Genomic DNA, 22,157 nt, shown 5'->3' with positions numbered 1-22,157 from the left:
CGTCTACATAAACGTTACGGCTGCTGGCTAATTACGTCTAGCAATATCAACATTCACGCCATCAGTACTCTAAATCGATATATTCTGAGGGAAATAAACTCAAATTTTCTCAAATCATCACAATAGCCGGTTGAGCGTAAACAAAAAGTACTATAAGGTCCGATGAACCAATCACAATACTTGATTCCAGTGACTTGTTTGAACGGACACTGCTGTCGTGGTCCTGCTTGCGAATGCAAAAGAAAACGGTCTCCCGACACGGCCCCGCGTGTCGGCCCGGCAAGTCGTATCCGACGCGTCGGATCCAACATGTCGGACAAAGAAAGCAGGCTTTAACAAGCGTCACAACCTCCCTCCGGCACTGACAAAGTATGCAAGGTGAGGGGTGTTATCTATAACAAACCTGGTTATCAGGCCGCCTGACCCAAGCCATGGATGCAACTTGTCATAGATAGTCGACTTCTTCAGGTTCGACGTGCTTGACAGCAGCGGCTGCGCAGACAGTGCATTTTCGCGTTAACATTACGCACGTCATCACGCGGACTTCCACACGTCAAAAAAATCTCCATGGGGCGATTTCGCCACAACGCCCTGGAATGAGCATTCATTCTTATCAAGCTGGTAAAGGAGGCCAGTAATAAGCACCAGCATCCATGCGATCTGACAGGACCAATATTATGCCAGCCCATTCGTTAGGAGAGCATTACGTTTCAAGCGAAACTTAATACTCCAGATCAAACTCAGAATACGTCTCCTTCTTCGTAGCGTAGAACGAGAGAGAAATGAAATTAGCACATATATTTCGCCTGAATTCTGCGTCACGTACCTCTTATCATGTGCTTTTTTTTAAAGCTTCGCTGGTCATGCACCTTCACAGAGTGGAATGACTCCTAGTTTTTTTTTTTCATTGCATTTTGACTTGCGTTGTGTAGCAGCACATATTACATTTTCGTGTGAAATACTGTACGCGTCATTGTTATTCCTCCCATTTTCTCCCTCGGACGCAGCGGTTGGTCATTTAGTTGCACTGTAGCATGGCCAACCCGCAATTCTTTCGGAGCTGGCTGGCGCAAACGTGATAAGGTGGACATAAATGCAAATACATAACTTTCTCGACTAAATTGGAAAGTGACCAAAATGTGCTGCGTTGATTATAATAAACTTAATGTAATGCTGTACGAGTGTAATGTAAAGGAGAACAAATATGGGGAAAATTAGTCAATGATTTGGGGCGGGTTGCTGCACCTGCACTCTAATGCAGTCCCGGTGTTAAGATACACCACAGCGAACTCGAGTTCCGAATCTATTCCGCAAAAAAGAAAATTTGCGAATTGCAGCAACCTGGATCCCTTTGATCTAAAAATGGCATCTGCGTTGTGGCCCTGAACAATGCAAAATGCCATGCTTGCACTGCGTGATTCCACGGCGCAGGCCATACTTCTTAGTCCAGTCGTAGGCTCGACATCGTCATTCGCTGAAATTTTACGGTCGGCTGCAAAGATCGGTCAATTGAGCGCGTTGCGGGGAGGCTAAACCACGGGTTTGTCTTGTATACATCAACGTTTAAAATAAAAATGGCAATGTATTGGTGGAAAAACATATATAACCAGCACAAATATCTGTTGTTTTAAGTACACATTGAAAAAAAGATTGCTAAAAAATTATGAAAGATCCCATTCGTACTCCAGTGCTGCCTTCCGAAAAGCGGACGGAGAGAGAGAGAGAGAGAGAGAGAAAGAAAATGCACAAACCCGAAACAAACCAGTCCTGAAATGTTTGCAACAATACATGCATTCAACTTGGATCGTGGCACTGGAAAGAGGTGGCGCTCAGTTGCCGTACGCAGAAACTACACAACGCGCCGCAGTGAGTGAAGTGGGCTTTCCCGCAATGCGGTCGCGGCGCTACGAGCATGCCGATAATTAGGCGTGCTTCACAGCAAAGCAAGTACGGCGGTCTCCCGCGCTTTAGCTGAGGACGCCTCCAAGCCCCTGTGCGCCTGCGCCGCTTAGCTTCGATGCGCGGCCGCGGCTTGTGCGCTGGCGCTCCGCGGTGCACGGCCACGCTGCGTGGTGTTTGCACCAAGAGTGGACGACCATGTACGTCATTATGCGGTGTAGCGGCTATTGGCCGGCTTTCGTTCAGTTGCAACCATGAACGCATTCGATAGCCACTTTGAAAAGAAAGCCACAAAAGCAAAGCAGAACGGAAGGCGTGTCTGCTGCGACGAGCAAATCACGCAGTGCCGCTCCGTGCTGGTGATAACTATAGCTTTTGCGGTGCTTCCAGGTGCAAAGGAAAGGATGAAAGCGTTTATCGGAAGTTTTCCAGAGTCCTTGTAAGCTGGCCGACTTGGGTACACGCCGTAGTAGCTCGATTGGAAGCGTCTTGCTGTTGGGTACGAGGGGGCCAGGACGGAGAAAGGTGTATCGAATGCAAATGGTCGCGCATGCTCGCTAAAGGTGCAGGTGGTCTAATTTTACACTCCGCGTCCTGCCATTACGACACGTGTACCTTGTACCGCAGGCACTTTTGGTGAACCAACTTTTGAACTATATTCGAAAGGATAAACGTTACGCACTTCATCACGCACTGCCATCGTCATGATTTTCTCTCTAGGGCTGACCCGCTCCTCACTTACGCGAGGCAGCGGGAAAATTAGTGCGTTAAGGTCCCGCGCAGGGAGCTCGCTGGGAACCTTCGATTTAGTCTCGGACTAGCCTCGGACAGTCCGCGCGTAGTTCGAGGATTTTACACGCCACAGTAATATATGCTGGAAATAAATGCCGCGTTGGTTCTCGTCCGGGATTGATAATCTAATAGCACCAGTCATCCCGCTCCGCAATAGCGCGGAGAAGGAATGACGGGTGGAAGGGCTGTGCTGCTCCTCGCAAGACTAGGGAGGAAACTGACGCAGAAAACGCATGCCATTACGGTAATTGTGGGAAGAGCAAATATTTGCATTAGCTTTGTGGTTATTCTGACTGTGAACGTTTTAGTGGGTGCTAAAATGCGTGAAGTGCGGACAATCACCTACAAAAGGGTTTCATTTGTATTGAAGGAAATATGAAACTACAGTAGCAATAGACAAATGAACCATTGCAGATTTTTGTTTTGTTTAGGAGGAAAAGAAGAACCTTTTATCTTTGTTTATTCCTCTGCGATTCCGTTGGACCAGACAAGTCGCTACAACGGACATCTTGCTTTTGGAAAAACCAAGGAAATCACATTTTTAGCCCTCTCGCCGTAATTTTTCAGCAATAAATTATTATTCCGTAAAATTTGTATAAATAGAGACGCGATAAAGAACTGCGGAGGCACCGCTTTCGCTTATCATGTGAGATGCGTGTGTACCCGAGAGAGATATTCGCAGCCAAGGATATGTTGTCAATTGTGTCCTTTTTCGAAGCCTGAGCGACACCTTTATTGTGCGGCTCATCGGCCTCTTTCGGGGAGAAGAGGCCGATAATTTGGTGAGTGTATGGAAGGTGCTATGGTAATCGCGAGGCCCTCGGAAGAGAGACGGGAGCTGCGAGGTCACACGAGGGGTCAGAAAATATGGATGGAGAAACGCGGCAGTGAATGTGTCGTGGTTGCACTGTTCAAGCTGAGAAGATGCGCGTTGATTTGTTCCACATCTGAGACCGTCGCCACGACGTCTGCGGTGTCTCGGCAAGAGTGCGATATTGCCTTTTGTGTGCTCAAAACCACAATGGCTTCCGAAAAAAAATGTGGGGGCGCTAACAACGAGTCACAATTTTAGGTGTTCAAGTGTGATTATCAGCGTTGAATTCGTGGACGGCGCATGAGACGGACCGAAGTATGCTGTTGAGTGCTAAGAGCTTGTCAGTCGGTTTCAGTTTTGGTGGGTCTGTTCGTTTTAGCTGTTGTTGAGGAAGCGCCTTTGAGAGCTTGCATGACAGAGTGTGTGTGTGTGTGTCGGGTCACGTGACTATTTGTACACACACCTACGATTGGTGGATTATGTAGCCAATCAGTGTCATAATTGTGGGTTGATTGATAGGCCTTCCTCACTCTGCTGTGACACCCATTTGAGAGGCGAGGTTTTTCTATTAAAACAGGCGTTTGGTGGTTTTAGGGGGCAGACGCCGCAAGGCGCCGAGAGACCCTCACCATTCAGATATGTTCCGCTAAGTGCCTTTGAGTATTTTTCCTGTTTCGATGTAACAAGCGGAACATTTGAACTCCCACCCCTTGAATGTAAACGAATGTCGTAACGTATAAATTAAACAAGTTAACCTCCAACTTCAAAAAAAAAATCACCTCGAGTACTTCACCGCCGGACTCAACATGCAAGAGTAGCGGGGTTGAAAAAAAAACTTGTCGCTTCATTATAAGTAAATAGCGCACAGTTCCTGCGTTCTTTTAATGAAGAATGTAAGTGGGAGTGGTTTTCCCGATAACAAATGAAAACGGTCAGTGTTCTTTCACTGTGCGGAGGATGACCAGCGAGGCTGTGCGCCGTCCAAAGAGTGCGCCAAACAAAGCACATTTGTTTGTAATTTGCGATTGAGCATACTTCCTAGACAATTAGCTGAGTGAAACTTGAAAGGGCCACAGTTTTATTCTAGCGGACAAATATGAAGCTGTTCGTTTCCGTCACGCGTCGTAGGAATCCTACTGTCTGTGTAAAACACCACACCAAGCCGCTCGACCACGGAGTACAGCAGACTGGTTGCATCGGACCGTAAGATGTGTACGTTGAAATCTCAGCAGAACGGTTAGGTCAACGGTGAGCGCGTGAAGCCCGCCAGCATCTGGATCCTTCGACTGACAGACTATGTGATGTTTTGTTTCAGTTCAGAAAAAATTTACTCAACCAAAGCTTTTTCTGGGGATTCAGTGCGCAACCAGTGCAGTTTCCTTCAAATGTTCTTCGAGGATATTTTATTCTGCGTCTAAATTGTAAAAGCAGGGTTCGTGTGGAATGGCAGACAGTTGCAGGGGCATTATTGCGTCCTAGAGGTTTTAGTAACCCACCAGTCAGTAATGTTTCTTGTCACTAAAACATCCCGCAAAAGATGCGCAACTCGTGTCATAAATGAAGGCCTGTGGTCTGATGCCGATATCACCTGGATGCGTGGGAGATCTTTTAAAAACCGTTGAAGGGACCATGAAGGTAAAACACAACCTCGCTTATTTTGAAAGAATTAGCTTTTGGTAACTTACTCAACTCCATTCCACCCCGAAAGACGATTTGTTTAAGCGAAAAGAAAAGATAAGCAGTATAGAAAACCATTCAAATTTCGCTCAATACGACGTCAGCAGTAAAACAATAAGGTGAATACTAAAGACCGAGCTATCAGTGTGTTGGCTGCACGTCAGCATTCAAGTCGCACGATATTATGGAACTGCAGAGCCCACAGTGACAATTCAACAGTCATATTTCTTGCCTGTGGCAATGTTGGCCGGCGGCCGCCGATCGTACAAATTCCTGTGACGTCATAAGGTACCGGTGAGAACGTGACCGGTGAGTCGCCTCGGCTTCATCTGTTTTCCTTAAGATTATCTGTTCTAAGTTTGCGTTAAGATCGGCGTCGTTGTTACTGGGCAGAGAAGTATTTTAATAGAGTCAAACTTGTTTTTGGTGTCCATGGGCACTTTATCGTATATAATAGAAATAATGTTATAGCTTTCTTCGTACTGTGAAAGTTATTTGCGTTCTGGTGATGGTTGTTCGTTAGTCTAATCTAGGCCGACATGTGACCTACCTCAGCCGTTTCCGCGGTGCACAAGAAGACCATTGGTTCGAACCCAGCGTGCACCTTGAAGATTCCCGTCGCTTGGTGGATCTTGCTCAGCCCGCGGATCCATTGGAAAAACTCTGTCCCATCGTAAAAAAAATTGCATCTTCGCAAACACTGCCGGCTCATACGGCATGCAGGCTGTGCAGATTCTGTATTAGATCTCAAAGATGTGTCGTATGATCGGACAGCCAAACGCTGCAGATATTTAGGTATTATCTAAGTCGGTGCTCTCCGGCAAAGTTCATGCACGACCAGAACCAATACATTTCACTGACACGCATCAAGTGTTCACGTGAAGCAGGCTGTTTGAACATGGTCATAACTAGCAGGAAGGAACCGGTTGAGGGGTTTCTTGCAGAAACTATAGGCAGACCTTTTGGTAGTCTGGTAACCACTTTGTTACCGCATAAACGCACATTGAACTTTTCGATAATGTCCATTCGACATCAGAATTTGGGGCTGAGTACAGCCGCCCAACTTTTTAATAATACCGCGGAAGCGTCGACTGGCGGGTGGATAAGCCCCTAACTACGGTAAAAAGCGGCGAAACAAGCGAGAGTACCCCGCATGCGCAGAACTGAACCGCCAGTGCAACCGTCGTCTGCTAGGCTGTTTCGGCAACCTCGACACAGCCCCTTTTCGCTGCTTTTCAGCCACCTTGTCGTGAACAAGACGCATGCGAAAACGCTGTCACCATTGAGTTTCTTACAATACACACTAGAGAGGATCTGGCGCTAGCGCCCATGGGGCTCATTTCAAGGCCGTCTGCGAATTATACCATGCGCTCCTATGATGCGTTCACCTTAGTTTCGTCATTGGCTTGGATAGAAACGTTTTAGTGGCCGTATATTCAAACACAGTGCCACAAAAATGCAAAGAATGGTGTGTTATTACATAAGTGGAAAATAAAACAGGCTGTTTTAAAGCTAAGAAAGAAGGACGTAAAGCATATTTTTGCGGAACGGTTGTGCCTACTATTCTGCAGACCAAGCTGGTGGTTAACAACAATGTTAATATTTGGGGGGAAACTCATTAGAGACTCTTATTTCATTATTTTACCAATATTTCAAATAATCAGTTGTTTGAAGAGCTTGGAAATGTTTTTCAGCATGCCTACGAAAACGTCGCCTTCGTAGTGAACCGGTGCACCGACCGTCAGCTACAGTTTAACAAAACTTGTTGCTGTGCGAGTTGCTTCGTACTTGAAGAAAAATAAAAATGTGGCGTTAAACAGTCGTGGACGAAGACAAGAAAGGACGGGTACAGGCACCCGTATCTGTCGTATCTTGTCTTCGTCGAAGTACATTTGGTTCCTTTTTTTTTTTTCGTCAGCTACAACTTTCCCGGCGGAATATTACCCGCTCAGTCATATGTTCCTTCGACTCCGGCATGGCCAACCTTAGGTACAATCACGCACTGCCTGCTCTTTCACCGAACACGAAGTTACGGCTCACGGCTACCACAAAACAGGAAGGATTTCGGCTACCTTGTAGCTTGTAGACGTGCAAATGCATAGTGAAGAAAGCAAATCCAAAAAACCGCATAAGGATCCAATTGTCATGCCAAGCCCATGCCCGAAGCAGGGGTCTTCCCATAACCCCCCACGATGAGATGGATTCCCAGGTGCAGTTTCCTCTCTAGTATACTTACTAAGAAACTCTATATGGCTGTCACCGCCCGGCAGTGAAGATAGCCCGCTCATTATAAAAGGAAGGGGTTGTGTCGTGCTTGAGGGAGCAGCCTAGCAGACGACGGCTGCACTAAAGAGTCAGTTCTGCCCATGCGAACTACCCTCGCTTTCATTTCGCAGCTGTGTATACCGTGATAAGGTCCTGATCCACCCGCCGTCGCTCCCGCAATATTATTAAAGAATTGGGTGGCTGTACTTTAAAATATTCTGTTACGGCTGAATATTCGGGCGCAACGATTTTTTAGGATAGAGTAGAAGCTAGGGTACCAACGACGAAGGTTGCGGGTGGCTCCAAAAGTATTTTTACGGAGAAAGGGAGATGGGTGTTACCACTATACGACTTCAGCAAAGATAAAGGTAAGATATATATATCTTTTAGGTCTAAGTTGCAAAATATGCCTATTAAACCAACAATTATTGTGGAAGTGTTATACGTTATCCAGAAAAACTAATGTGGCGCCCTGCTAGAGCCAGCGCTCTCCTATAAAATGGCTGAATGAGCTATCGAAGTCTTCAGTTCTGGCACTGTGGGGCAGTTCATCGCATTCAGCTTTAAAAGGGACAGGGAAGTTGCAGTTTTCAAACCACGTTGTCGACCTTGGAATGGTTGTGTTATTAATGAGAAAGCATTAAGTGCCCCAGCCCCATTAAGCGGAAATGCGGCATCCGGCGTCGGCGTGACCTAAATATGCTACGAAAAATGGCCGACAGCACGAGCTGAACAAAAGCAAAATAAGAAAGAAAATTCAGTTGCGCGTCGAACACACATCATCTGCACCATCCGCGAGCCTTGGCTTCCACGAACAGAAGTTGGGCCTGGTGAATGCGTTGTGACCCTCGGCTTAGCAACGTGTATTAGATACGTATTAAGGAATAATTTGACTACGGCAATTGCTGAAGTAGCAAAGCGCGTTTATTCTAATAGCGTATACGTAGGTCTAACCAGGACGATAAGAACAAAATAAAAAAAGATGGGAGCAATCCCCTTTCATGGCCCTGCGCGCCGTTACCCATAGAGTTCCATACTAATATATAGTATGAAACTCTATGCCGTTACCTTACTGGAGGAGACGAAAGCGAAAACAAAAGATGAGACGAAAATGACACAGAGGAAAGGGACCCTAATGGTGGTAACGAGAGGACACGATCGCTTAGAACTAAATTAAGTCTAGAAGTTCCAACATCAGCGCCTTAGCCCTGATCAACGCTTTAGCCCTGGCCAATTCCCATTTGTGAATATGTGCCAAACGCATCATCATCGTGATCGGCATCATCATCGTCATAACTGGGGAGCTGCGGAAGATGGCGGCATCGCACAGCTTAAAATATAATGCAATGTTTTCGCAATCCCACACGTAAGCAGTCTGAAGTGCCTTCCTGAATTTTGTTCCCTCAGGTTGGGGCGATAAATTGATGGTGATAGACTAGCACGCTAAAGGGAAGAAAAAAAACACTACACGGCCGTTTATCACAACAGTCATCGTGGATTTCGGAACAAAGGCTGAAACCGAGTTCTGCAAGTAACGACAGGGAAGAGTGTGAGGCTTGAGAATTCTTGTAGACATCCCGTTACGAATGAAGGTCTGCACATGGGCAGAACTGCACATGGGCAGGCATAAATAAACTCGTTCTGTCATTATTTTTTACCATTTTTCGTGAAGAGAGATATCCGCTATTTGGCTTCATAATCGAAGGCGGTTACTGGCGAATGCTCGTATTCAACCCGCAACTGCGGCTTTCATCCAGTGCCTCTTTGAGCGGGCCTATAGATACACATTTTGAACATTGTCTATGAACTCTCGTCCTGAGGTAGTAAAAAGGCGACTGCAGCATACCGAATATTTCTTTCAACAAAAGCAGAAAGCTTAGATTACCACTACCCCGCTTTTATTTCGAATTTCAGTAATTGTCTTATAGCCTGTTTACACGTCATCGCCGCGTTTTCGCATCACGTCGCAAAAACTTGCGCGTCAGGTCAGTTTTTTTTTTTTCGCGCACTTCCGGTAACGCCAAGCATCGGCCTTTGACCACCATTTTGAGCCCGTTGACGCATTCATACTGCCTGCACGCTTACAGTCTATCGTGCTTGTTTACGTTCATCCGGGCACCTTGTCGCAAGACATGCACGCACCTTGATGAAAGGGATTGTGTAGTCTGCTGGGATGTGCAACTCCTTTGCGGGTCGCGGGTGAGCAAGTCCGAGCGTCATCGGGCAGTGCGTGTACCGGAGCGTTCGGTGAAACGGAGTTCCCGCTATTTCCTCATTGGGCGAAACAATAACTTAGTTGAGCAGGAATGAGTTACTAAACAATATCTACAAAAACACGGATTGCTACCGTCAGCCGCTTTCGTTTTCCTAGCGCGTGTGAGCAACACGTCTTAGAAACTTGAAGCACTCGCTTTACTCATTGACGAATTGATAGTTATACATCTACATAAAAAACATTGGTTCGAAGCAGGGGAACGCAACAATTGAACCCTCTGCTCAGCATGGCAGGCGTTAGTTTCTCTTTCGGTGAGCAAGTTTTGCCCTGATCACAAAATACAGATCAAACACAATTGCGAGAAGGAGGAAGCTATCACCCATCCCGAGCAATGGTGGGCGGACAGCCAAATAGGCCTTCGCGCGTAGAACAGATGTCATCGTAGTGTCTATCAACGATTTAGACTACAATTTCGCCGACGTGCGCACGATCCCGCCAGTACCCTCCCACAGCGTTACAACCGGTGCGAGAAAAAAGGAAACAAGTATGCGCTCTTTCGATGTGTGATAACGCCGCTAATGCTGATCCGAAATTCTTGTGGGGGGAGACTGCTCTAACTCCACTGTGCGGTGCACTGCGTGCTCTGTATACATGTCGCCACCAGTGGGTGTTTCTGGACCGCTTAGTGAAGTCCTTCCCGGTCTTCCGGGCCTTCCCGCAATAGTCCCGTCTCTCGCTATAGTAACAGAGGGGCTATCGAGAGACGGGACAAGAAGTAGGGGAAGAACTCTAACCCGATGGATGGAGTAGATAAGGAAATTGGGGGGACAGATTGGAACTAAGGTGGTGCAGTAAAAGAGCGGTTGGCAGATTTATGGGAGATGCCTTCGTGCTGCAGGAGATTTAGATATGATGGGGATGATGACGACGAGGATGATGATAATGAGAGGCAATACCGGCATAGCTGCTTCAGCGCAACGCAACTTGTGACCAATGGCCCCGACGTTCAGCAAAAGATATGACAGAAAAATATAATCTTTGCTGGGGCCATGCCCACTGACAAAGCTCATGCTCACATTGCTTAGTCCTAATGTAGTTCACAATTCAAGCCAAACCAATTATAAGCCCCATCCCTACGGAAATGGTCCCGTTCAGCGTGCGCGCTAAAAGATTGCCGCGTATATGCTTTGCAACAATGCACTTTTTTTACCAGTCGCGGCTTGATATGACGAATTCTGATGCCAGACATACCAGTTGTCCTGAAGATCTGTTCTGCACTGTGGCGCCAAGCAGTGCGAAATATTGGGTAATCTGCCAGCGCAGACCACATTTTGAGGGTTAACTCACATGCTGGACATCAACATTAAGTCACTTTGTCTACCCGCCGTGGTGGCTTAGTGGCTAGGGCGTTGTGCTGCTGAGCCCAAGGACGCGGGTTTGATCCCGGCCGCGGTGAATATTTTTCATGCGAAGGCGAAAAGCGCAAACGCCCGTGTGTTCGAGATTTCGGCGCAAATTAAAGATCCCCAGGTGGTCAAAATTAATCCGGAGCCCTCCACGGCGCGTCTCATAGCCCAGGCGTAGCTTCGGCGCGTTAAACCCCACAATCAGTCAAGTAACTTTGTCTACTTGATGAGATGAGAGTGATTGGTCATTCAGCTGCGTTGCGGGAGCCACGGGAATTTTCACGGGTGTACTGCAGACGCCAACGGAACAATAAATTGTGAAAACAATCAAGTTGGCATGTATCGCTTTAATACGAATATTACACTTCAAATTTTCGGGTTTTACGCGTTTAAGCTGAACCAGGGGTGGATCCTCTAGAACGACGGGCGTCATTCTGAAATGACGGGGTGTTGGCATGAGAAATACATGCTTTCCTTGCTTCGGAAGTCCTGGAAGCATGTCAGTACCAAGGAGGTTAAAAAAAATTGCGACGGCCAAAAACTAATGCGCACAGTGAAGGGCGAAACGAAGGACGCGCGGACTATTGCAGTGCGACGCTACTTCAGTCTCTGACTATTCTGTGCACTCCCCCCCCCCCCCCTAAACAAACAAACAAAAAAAGAAACGCCCTCTTACATTCAGCGACTGCATCGCCTTTGCGTCCACCGCTTCAACCACCAAACCTGGATGATTTCCAAGCCGTCAAGGTCTTAATCGAGCTTGTCAGCTTCATATCACGTTCCATGCTTTAAGTGTGATAACGGTAGGATTCAAGTGGGATTTCATCCGTGCATCCTTGCACTCCGTCAAGTCGCTAGTGACATCTGCGGTTCTCCAGAACGAGTGTTTCTGTCGCTTTTTTTTTTTTTTTTTTGCCTCCGGACTTCGCGGAATTCTGTACTTAGGAGGCTGAACACACCCTGGTATGCAAAATAAAAGGTTATTCCTCCTCCTCCTCAAGTCTTCTCCTGTGTGCGCCTGGAACGATACTCGTGTTCTCTGTAGAGTTCCGTTGTTCGTACAAATTCGTGAACGTTTTAGGCGCAGTGTTCTGTTCATGTTTTTTTTTTTCGTGTGAAGAATGCGACCTTCTGTAGCAGGGGGGGTTGAAATTTTGCGTCGGATCCAGTGGCCAATTCTTTCTCTTTGTTTCTAAACTTTGGAGAGCCTCAATGGTGCTTCTGTTTCTGTTGTGTACTAATGAATATAATGTAGGTGGTGTTCCTTCACTCACATGTCTTATTATTAGTCTGGCGAACTAGCTTTGATTTTTTTACAGGCTGAAATTCCTGTTTTGGGGTGAACGACTGCAGCGAACTTCCATCTTTTAAGCGTATTTTGTATTCTTCGTCGTTATTTTCCAGAGCCCTATTTTTTTCGTGCTCTTTGGCTTCACTCTTGTCTACTGCGCTCCGCAATTCGGGCATTTCGTTTGCCGTTTAATTACATTGATTTGTATACTAGATGGCGGGTTCTCCGGTCCTGCCGAACGTCCCTGCTGCCCGAAGATTTGGAAAGTAGGTTTTTCACCCATCAAATTGGCTTTTCTTCCAATAAGTACTTTTGCTTTCAGTCCCGTTTTTTATGTTAGTTTAAACATGTCATAGCATTGCTAGAGGGGGTATTGTTTACCAGATTATTTTTTTGTGAGGTGAGAGGAGAACAGGGGACTTCCATAGGATTTAAACGGCTGGCCACGCACGGGGCAATAAACGGGGACCCCAGTTTGGGTGGATGGCTTGGTCGCGATCAAACGTGTTTCATCTCGTCTCTTTGTTCTCTCTTGTCGTAACAGAACTAACAAAGCTATTACCTTCAGTTAAAAAAAAAAAAACTTGGCTCCAATCCACGCTGTGAAGGTGGTTGGAAAGCAAAGCTTTAAACGAGACCCACAACAATTGCCCATGCGACGTCACTTGAATTCACACACGTGGCTCTGCAAAGAGTGAAACCAGACATTCTGCCAGCCGTTACCTGGAATTCGCGGGGGCGGCATCCCGGACGCAGCAGCGTCGGGAACGGCCGGGCTAGAGTGGCGGACGCCGCCGCTTTAACCCGGCCGTGCGTCGGCGGAAAGAAAACGGAGAGGAGCGCCTTTAGAAGGGTGAGACAGCGGAACCTAGCCATCCTGGTGTGCTAGCTCGGGGCTACACCACCGCGCGACACAAGCGCAGACACCGAAACAATTCGGCATGTGAGCTTAGTGATTCCCATTTTTAGCGATTTAAACTAGTTTGTTTAGTAAGTTGTAAAATTGCGAGAAAGCTGAGGGGACATTTATAATCGCTATTTATCAGATCCAGTTGCTCCTTTCGCATTTTGTAATACCTCTTAAAACACAACCGAATTGCCATTCACCAATTTAGAAAACGGAGTCTCATTCGTGGCAAGCAGTGCGCAAGAGGTAGCGTTTCTCTAGCGGCCAGATGTCTGTATGTGGTCTCTACTTTTTGTTTTCCCGCCCTGCAAACCAATCCTTAACGTATCTTTGCCGTACGCTCACTTAATTCCGTCGGGTACGGGTTACCCAGCAGGTGCAGTCGAAAAAGTTAATCACGCCGTGCAAAGGCAGCGCGCAATGGACGCGAACCTGCGCCAAAACAGGCCCCAAACGTCCTTCGCTAATGCAGACGACAAAGCCATACCGCTGACGCCGCCGCCGGCAAGCAGACGACAAAGCAGACGACAAAGCCGCCCCGCCGGCCCACCCGCCGGTGCGAGCAGTCACCTGTGTGCGGGGAACGCTGGGTAATAGCGCCCTATCGCCGCGCCATCTACACTGTGCTCCGTGAGTGAAAAGCGCCCTCTCCATCCCCAGCCGTGTTGGGAGTTTCTTGTTCCGCACGCCACGAAAGAACCCTTGGCAGGTAGAGGTAGAAAGCTTTGCTTTGAAAGTTAGCGTCGTTTGTCCTGGCGAATTCCAGAATCGCGCGAGAGAGGAGTACGACCCCTGGGCTATTCTTGGTTATTCTTAGTTTAGGAAGGGTATGTGTTGGTAAGCATGGTTATGCATATACGAATCGGAAAATGCAGTCTCTCGTACAGCACACAGTTTGAGAGCCGTTACCCAGGTAAATGCTGCGGTAGTGCGAGCGCTGTAGATGAGTCCGTGATACGCTGACGATGTTAGCATCCGGTTGTCCGGATAACAATATAAGCGGCTGGCAGTGATGGCTCAACGGAGTGTGTACACCATGCAGGAACATCTGTCCTCAGTCAAACTGACGCCCTCAGCCGGGAAGTCCTGTTTCGTCCTTTTCTCTGGGAACCGGAAGCGGTACGCCTGTCTTAATTTATAACCTTGGGAAGCCTGTCTATCCGTCAAGTCACTCACGGGCGGTTCCTTGGGGTCACCCTGGACAGCAGACTGTGTTGGCGATGGGCAGTGTTGTATACGAGTGTTTCGGCTCTGATTCCTTGTGTGAACATTTTGAGGAGCATTTCTGGAGCTGAATAGGGTAATCACATGGCGTTCATAAATAAGCTGCACTGAGCACTGATTTTGAGTCGTATTCTTTGCCAGCTGCCTCTGACCTTTCCTTCATAATACCAGTATGAAAGCCTCAAGACGTTGCACAGGAAATTGCTGAGAACAGCTATTGAAGTTTCTCAAACGAGACGGCCATACAAGGGAGCCAGTCTGCCACACTCCCCTTGAGGACGTCGCAGAGTTTACTCTTGCAGATAGTGCTTCTAGGGGAAACCAATGCTGTAAGGGCAATAATAAGGCGGCTTCGCACAAGGACGGCCTGTCATGCTCACACTGCTCTTAACACTGAGAATATTGTGCCATCAGTGGCCGGAGAAAACCTCAATGCCACCATGGTCATAGTAGTGCCTCCAGTGTCAGTTACATGTTCCTCACATAAGAGTCAAGAAAACACACGAGTGGAGAACTCTTACCCGAACCACCTTCAAATTTTTACGGATGGCTCAGTCAATCCGCACAGAAGGATTAGTGCAGCTGCGCATGTCATTCCTGGTGCGCAGCTTTTCTGGACTGCACGACGGTATCATGTAGTGTCATCCACCGAAACCGATTGTATTGCCATCACGGCTGCTTTGAGAAAACGTAAGTCATATAAGCCGCAGTAAGTTGTAATTCTGACTGACTTGAAAGCAGCCCTAAACTTTTGCAGCGTGGGATCCCCACGGAAAGGGGTCTGTCAGCGTTTCTTACGACTTATTCGAGATCTCAGCAGCAAGGGTTTCCATGTGTGGTTTCTATGGATTCCATCCCACGTTGGCGTCAAGGGCAGTGAGGCCGCTGATCAGATGGCACTGCGCGGTCATTTCCACCGACTGTTGAAGTTTCCGCCGATTACTGGAACGACTTCAGGCGAGCAGAAGTGGACAATTTCAAGTGCTTGGGAGATCCCTATCATCAGCCTTGCGTCACAAAGGGACTTACGAGAGCGTAGGCAACTTTGCTGTTCCGCATCTGAACGTGCTCAGCGAAGACCACAGAATGGCTTTTCAAAGTGGGCCTTGTGCGATAGCCTCTGTGTTCGTCATGTGCAGTGATAGGGAATGTACACCATTATGTGTTGCCCGGAGCATGCTGGAGAGCGTACGGCAATGCTCTCGGCGATTCGAAAGTTGGCAGCCCCACACAACACTCTGGACCACATCGTCTTCCTAAGGGGACATTGGATGCTGCGAAGGGAAGCGTCGCGCTTTCTCAGCTTTCTTCGGGAGGCTGAACTGACAGACTCGTGGTGAAGTGACCCTAATATTGAAGGTTGCTCTCGGAGAGACCAATTGCCGGCATATCCAACCAGGCTAGTCCCGCCTGATCCAACACAACAACCTGTCAGTTCAGCATGGTTGAGCATGGTTGGGACAAGGTTTGAGCAAACTGCACGGTGAACAGGTTTGCCATGGCTAAGCAAGGCGTCGGCGCACTTCTCCGCTTCCCGCTTTTCTACTGCGGTGGGATCGTTGCATTCAAGGTGCTTCTGGCGCTGTTTCCGCTGCATCTCCGCTCTTTGAGCACAGCGTTCTGCAGCGGGATCAACTGCCAATGGACCGAGTCTGTCCGTCGTTGTAACTGAAGTTATTGCGCTCCGCCCAAAGCTTTTATGCGCGGCAAGCCTCGGGGTGCCGGCGTCGGCGTGACTGACTACCTGGCAGAGCGGACAAGCAGCATACAAACGCGGATATCACACTTGGCGCACACGTCCCACAGAAAGAAGCAAAGAGAGCCGAAAGCGCCTGGAGACAGAGATGACGTGTTGTGTTTCCTGGTGGCCTGGCATTCTTTTGCGCACTGTCGCATAGCAATGCGGATTTGCTCTTGCTGCTCGGCATTCTTTGGATAAGGTTGGATTCGCACAAAGGACGTGTTTTTTGCAAGTGGCATATATAGTGGTTTTCCGCTAAAATTGTGTGTCCTCCTCCTTCACCAGAAGTTCTGTTCCCCGCAAGGAATACGAATGACGAATCAATGCGGTCAAAGCCGCGTTGCAGGCAAATGACGAGGATGAACCTACAATTTCACTCGAAATAGGTGGTCTGTGCTGTCGCATTACGCAATGAAGAAGCGATGACGTCTTGTATTGCGTGACATCCCAGCACAGATCACGTCTCTCAGGGAGCTGGTATGTCTGGTATCACATTGTCCCACGGAGAATACGACTGGGGGCTGCTCTTACACCGGCCCGCACGCACGGATGGAAAGGGGACTTGCATGCTCCGATGCCACGGCTCCGGCAGACCGATGCCGCGACTCCGAGCAGATCTACTGAGCCCGGATGTTTTGACATAAACGCAAATACATCAACTCGCCAGCCCGACTACTTGGACGCCGCGATTGGTCGTACAAGTGCACTGTAGCAAAGCGCGTCTGACTAATATTTGCAGTGTTTAGTGATCGGAAATTTTAACGCGTTACCGCGAAGCGAGTTCGTGTGGCGACTATAGCTTCTTCAGGGCTTAATAAAGGAAATCCGGCAACCATACACACACACACACACACACACACACACACACACACACACACACACACACACACACACACACACACACACACACACACACACACACACACACACACACACACACACACACACACACACACACACACACACACACACACACACACACACACACACACACACACACACACACACACACACACACACACACACACACACACACACACACACACACACACACACACACACACACACACACACACACACACACACACACACACACACACACACACACACACACACACACACACACACACACACACACACACACACACACACACACACACACACACACACACACACACACACACACACACACACACACACACACACACACACACACACACACACACACACACACACACACACACACACACACACACACACACACACACACACACACACACACACACACACACACACACACACACACACACACACACACACACACACACACACACACACACACACACACACACACACACACACACACACACACACACACACACACACACACACACACACACACACACACACACACACACACACACACACACACACACACACACACACACACACACACACACACACACACACACACACACACACACACACACACACACACACACACACACACACACACACACACACACACACACACACACACACACACACACACAAGTGTCGAAGCAGTCAGCAAGGTGACGTGCCCAGAGAGCGTCGGCGGAAACGAATGCCGCTGCGTTTGCCCTGCCATCATTTATTTGTCTGCGTTAATCTTTCTGGAGCCATCGAATTACATCGGCAACACTGGCGATCACAGACGAAAATTCTAGTCTAGTGACAACAGTCTCCTTATCAAATAATAATTCTCCCCATCAAATAACATAGTCTGTGCGGCATACAAGAGAAAGGGAAGGAAACAGGCGCTTCGCTTAGAAGAAAATAAGACCACTGGTTGCGGTCAGACGCTGGCAAAAAACACAGAAGTAAACAAAACAGAAAGCATGGTTCCGGGCAATATTATCCAGAGATAACATAGGTGACGGCCACTCATCGAGGAAGCCTTAATGGGTAGTGAAACCAGAGTCTGTTGGTAAAGTTTTATTGTGTAAATGCACTAAGGACGCATTAAGAAACAATATTTCGGTGTTTTACGCGCCGAATATGCACTTGGACGAATAGGCGCGTCGTAGTGGCCCTTACAAAATTTTTTATCGCCTTGGCTTTGAAAGTTTATTGAGTTTTGTCGAAAGAACTTAATGATTTCTTTTTAAGTTTCTATTGACTCTGCCTATAGAGTTTCAAAAGTTATTTGGCCACCGCCTTCCTATTGAAATGGGATGAATAGGTTCAATAGACTTTTTCTATCGAGTACTTATTGAAACTGTATAGACTAGATCTATTAAGTTTTTATTAAAGATCCCTACGGAGTTTAAAATGAATATGCATAAAACTTTTTATTGAGTTTCAAAAGACTTTTTCTATCGAGTACTTATTGAAACTTCGAAAAAAAAAGTTCCTGCATTTTTGCAGCCGCCCCTTTCTATAGGGGTGATTTCCAGGCGTGGATCCCCCCTTCAAGGGTCCGCACTCAACCAGGGACTCCTGTACCCTATAAAGAAACCGGTGGGTGCCGCGCGGTACCAGGATTCGAACCCAGTACCTCCCGCACACGAGGCGAGTGCTGTACCTCTGAGCAATCGCTGCGGTTAAAAGTTCCTGCGTTTTTGCAGCCGTCCCTTTCCATAGGGGCGATTTCCCGTGCAAGCCGGGTGAACTTCCCAAGCGTTGTAGTCCCACACAAGGGCCGAGCGCCAGGCCGGGGAGTCGCTTGTACCTATTTTACCGGTAGGTGCCCGGCGCCACCAAGGCACACGAATGCACATGGTGCCTTCAACAGCCACGGTGGACGCTCAGCTCGCAACCGCCTGTGGCAGGACATGCCGCCAGACTCTTTCACCCCCGGCAATGGTGCAACGCGGCATGATGGCCGGGGGCCCCGCCAGATGGACAAGGGTACGGGGCCCCTCGATAGGGTAAAGGCAGCTTTCCAGGCGTGGATTCCCCTCTCAAGGGTCCGCACTCGACCAGGGACGCCTGTACCCATTAAAGAAACCGGTGGGTGCCCGGCGGTACCAGGATTCGAACCCAGTACCTCCCGCATACGATGCGAGTGCTGTACCTCTGAGCCATCGCTGCGGTCTAGAAATATAATTTTGAGACCGCAGCGAAATATTTTTATATAAATATATATCGAATATAAATATAATTTATATAAATATAATTCGAAAAATAATTTGTAAATTCGTGTAATTAGGCGTTATTTACCGGATTTAAGTTTTGATTGGAACACATTAGAGTTCACTTTTTGTTCATGATGTCTGTCTTCAATTGGTTTTGAAAGCCTGTATATACAGCGTTCATTTTTTCTCACTTTGCAAGATTTGACGATGCCATATATGTGACAAAAACTGCCTGGCGAAACGAGACCACTGACAACAACAGCGCCGGAGAGTGCTTCCCATTCCGGAACGGGGTAGCTAGATCTGATGTGACGGGAGACTACAGCGCACTTCCCTATCATGTTAAACCAACAAGCATAGTCACTTTAGTGCATTTCAGATATGACATCACCCGTACGTGCAAAACCAGCAGGGAATTAATATCTTTCGCCTTTTTTGGTAGTGCCGTGGCAATCCGCAGGCTCTCGCGGCGGGGCAATTAAAATTGATTTTCAACATGCATCTCCGGCCCCGCTCTATATAGCTGCCAAAATTGCTGGGAGTGACCTCCACAAACTATTGAAGCCAATTATATGATTTTTTTAAGATTCCAAATTTGGTGATCGCGGTATATGCATCATTTAACCTGCATATGTAATGGACATTTTCATTCACCGTGCACCGCCTCCATCTAAAAAACTTGGATGAAAAACTTCAAAGTGAGCCAACAGAAACTTTATTGAGTTATCACGTTAAAACTTCAATAGAATTTCTAGTGAGCTTATATTGAGTTAGTTGCTATAGTGAAGACCCTACGAAAATTCAAAACAGCTTTCATAGAGTAGACTCCATAGAACTGTTATTGAACGAGTTCAGTAAAATGTGTACAGAATCTTTATCGAGCCTGAGTAGATTGAGTTTTTATAGGGAGGTTTCTTTTGAAATTCCATAGAGATTTTGTAGATATGAGTAGAGTGAGTTTTTATAGGAAGGTCTCTTTAGAAATTCTATAGAGATCTTATAGAGATGAGGAGAGTGGGCTTTTATGGGGGGTCTCGTTTAAAATTTTATAGAGATCTTATAGAGATGGGGAGAGCGAGTTTTTATAAGGAGGTCTTTTTTGAAATTCTATAGAGATCTTATAGAGATGAAGAGAGTGAGTTTTTATGGGGAGGTCTATTCTGAAATTCTATAGAGATCTTATAGAGATGGGAAGAGTGAGTTTTTATAGGGAGGTCTTTTTTGAGACACTTTAGAGATCTTATAGAGATGAGGAGAGTGAGTTTTTATGGGGAGGTCTCTTCTGAAATTCTATAGAGATCTTATAGAGATGGGGAGAGTGAGTTTTATAGGGAGGTCTTTTTTGAAATTCTTTAGAGATCTTACAGAGATGACTCGTTAGGTCATGAGTCTGCCATGAGTTTCTAATGAGTTCCTTTAGACTCTATAGGAACTCTATACAAGTTTAATAGGATCGCAACATTCATTTTTGTAAGGGGGATGGCTCCCAATGAACGCAGACCACCTGGGGATCGTTACCATGCGCGGAAATCTCGACACACGTTTTTGCTTTTTGCCTCTTCCAGAAAAACGGCCGCCGTGGCCGGCATGGAACCTGTGTCCTGGGGCTCAGCCTTACAAACAAAACTTTGGCACCAAAAGAGAATTTTAAAGTCAGTTTTCTTAGTGTCGCCCTCCTTTTCCTGAAGCGCAAACCGAGGAGGCGAAGTTATTTGGTCTCCTCGATTTGGCTACACTTTCTGCACCAGTTCAGGCGGTGCAGCACTCGCGCACTCGATTTACCAGTGCAGCTTGCGCCACCTGCACTTCGGCCCTCGATTTGACGCCGTGCTGCACCAGTTCTTCTACACTTCTGCACTAGCCCCTGTGCGAGTTCTCGTCTCGTGCAAGGTGTAGCGTGCGAAAGAACTGGCGCTGCACTTGCACGGCACTTTTGTGAACTAGTGCAGAAAGTGTAGCCGAATCGAGGAGACCAATTGACTGCGACCTGTCACATCAGCCGGACGATATTGCCGTATACAAGAAACTAGGTGGAGGAAAGAAACTGGCAGAAAGTTATGACTGTAATAAGAACGGTCCCTGCCGTTGTAAATTATAAGAGGCAAAAATTCCGTTTTAAGCGTTTTCGAAAGGACATTTCTATAAGCGGAGCGGCAGGCACGCTCGATCATTTTCAGTCTAAAAGCGCCACAGCCATCAAGCGTGTGTGTACTGTGTAGCAAACGCAGTAAAAGTTGGAGTACTTGGGTGACACGAGCAACGCAACGAAAGCTTCTTAACACGTACTCACCCACTGAGCCGCCGCTTCTCCGTGGGTTAGTGGACGAACAATGTAAGAAGAATCTAATCGCGAACAGTTCAGGCCAGCGTCCTCCCGGGCCGGGAATGTCTTCGATTGCCTTAAACAGGCGCCACTGATACCAGACCCACAGTAGAAATTTTCGTATGGCGAACACAACGCAGAAAACGGCCAGGACCCTGCACAAGGTCCAGAGCCAGAGCGAGCAGCCCTGGGCCGACGTTGCGAAGCTCAACATGACCGACTGACAGCTGAAGCTCTCTCTCTCCAGCTCGCTCATAAATAGTCGGAAACAAAAGAGACGCAAATGAACCAGCCGTCTTTATGGCGGGCATTACGCTCCCAGCAGGCGCGACCCGGAAAGAAGCCGCCAATGGTTGTAAGCACCGGCACAACCAGACTTGCGTCTCTATCATAAATTTCAACCGCTCTTTCTTTTCCGCGGAAGGGTTAAAAGCAGACGACGACATTGGGAAAATTCTTGACAGAACTGTTCTCCAGGCTTGCT

The 22,157-nt window shown here is 47.5% G+C and overlaps 1 protein-coding gene across 2 annotated transcripts in view; it reads right to left on the bottom strand.

The window, feature by feature from the left end:
* LOC144139624 (cytochrome P450 4C1-like) overlaps nucleotides 1–21,950 on the bottom strand; it is a 123,599-nt gene extending 101,649 nt beyond the window's left edge. Inside the window, exons 1-3 of one of the 2 annotated variants that reach the window (XM_077671924.1) lie at nucleotides 21,641–21,950; nucleotides 5,733–5,845; nucleotides 404–492 (exon numbers count right to left, since the gene is read on the bottom strand). In XM_077671924.1, the coding sequence (XP_077528050.1) occupies nucleotides 404–492; nucleotides 5,733–5,845; nucleotides 21,641–21,929 (491 nt within the window). In that variant the 5' untranslated portion in view covers nucleotides 21,930–21,950. The remainder of the gene's footprint in view (nucleotides 1–403; nucleotides 493–5,732; nucleotides 5,846–21,640) is intronic. The other variant, XM_077671927.1, reaches the window with a different exon arrangement.
* Nucleotides 21,951–22,157: the final 207 nt, after the last annotated feature.

The sequence above is a fragment of the Haemaphysalis longicornis genome, unplaced genomic scaffold (assembly GCF_048455015.1).
Source record: "Haemaphysalis longicornis isolate Haplotype H1 unplaced genomic scaffold, Haemaphysalis longicornis Haplotype H1 scaffold_1, whole genome shotgun sequence".
NCBI classification, from domain to species: domain Eukaryota; kingdom Metazoa; phylum Arthropoda; class Arachnida; order Ixodida; family Ixodidae; genus Haemaphysalis; species Haemaphysalis longicornis.
Note: the sequence above shows the minus strand (reverse complement) of the source record. Positions and strands in the feature narration are given on the sequence as shown.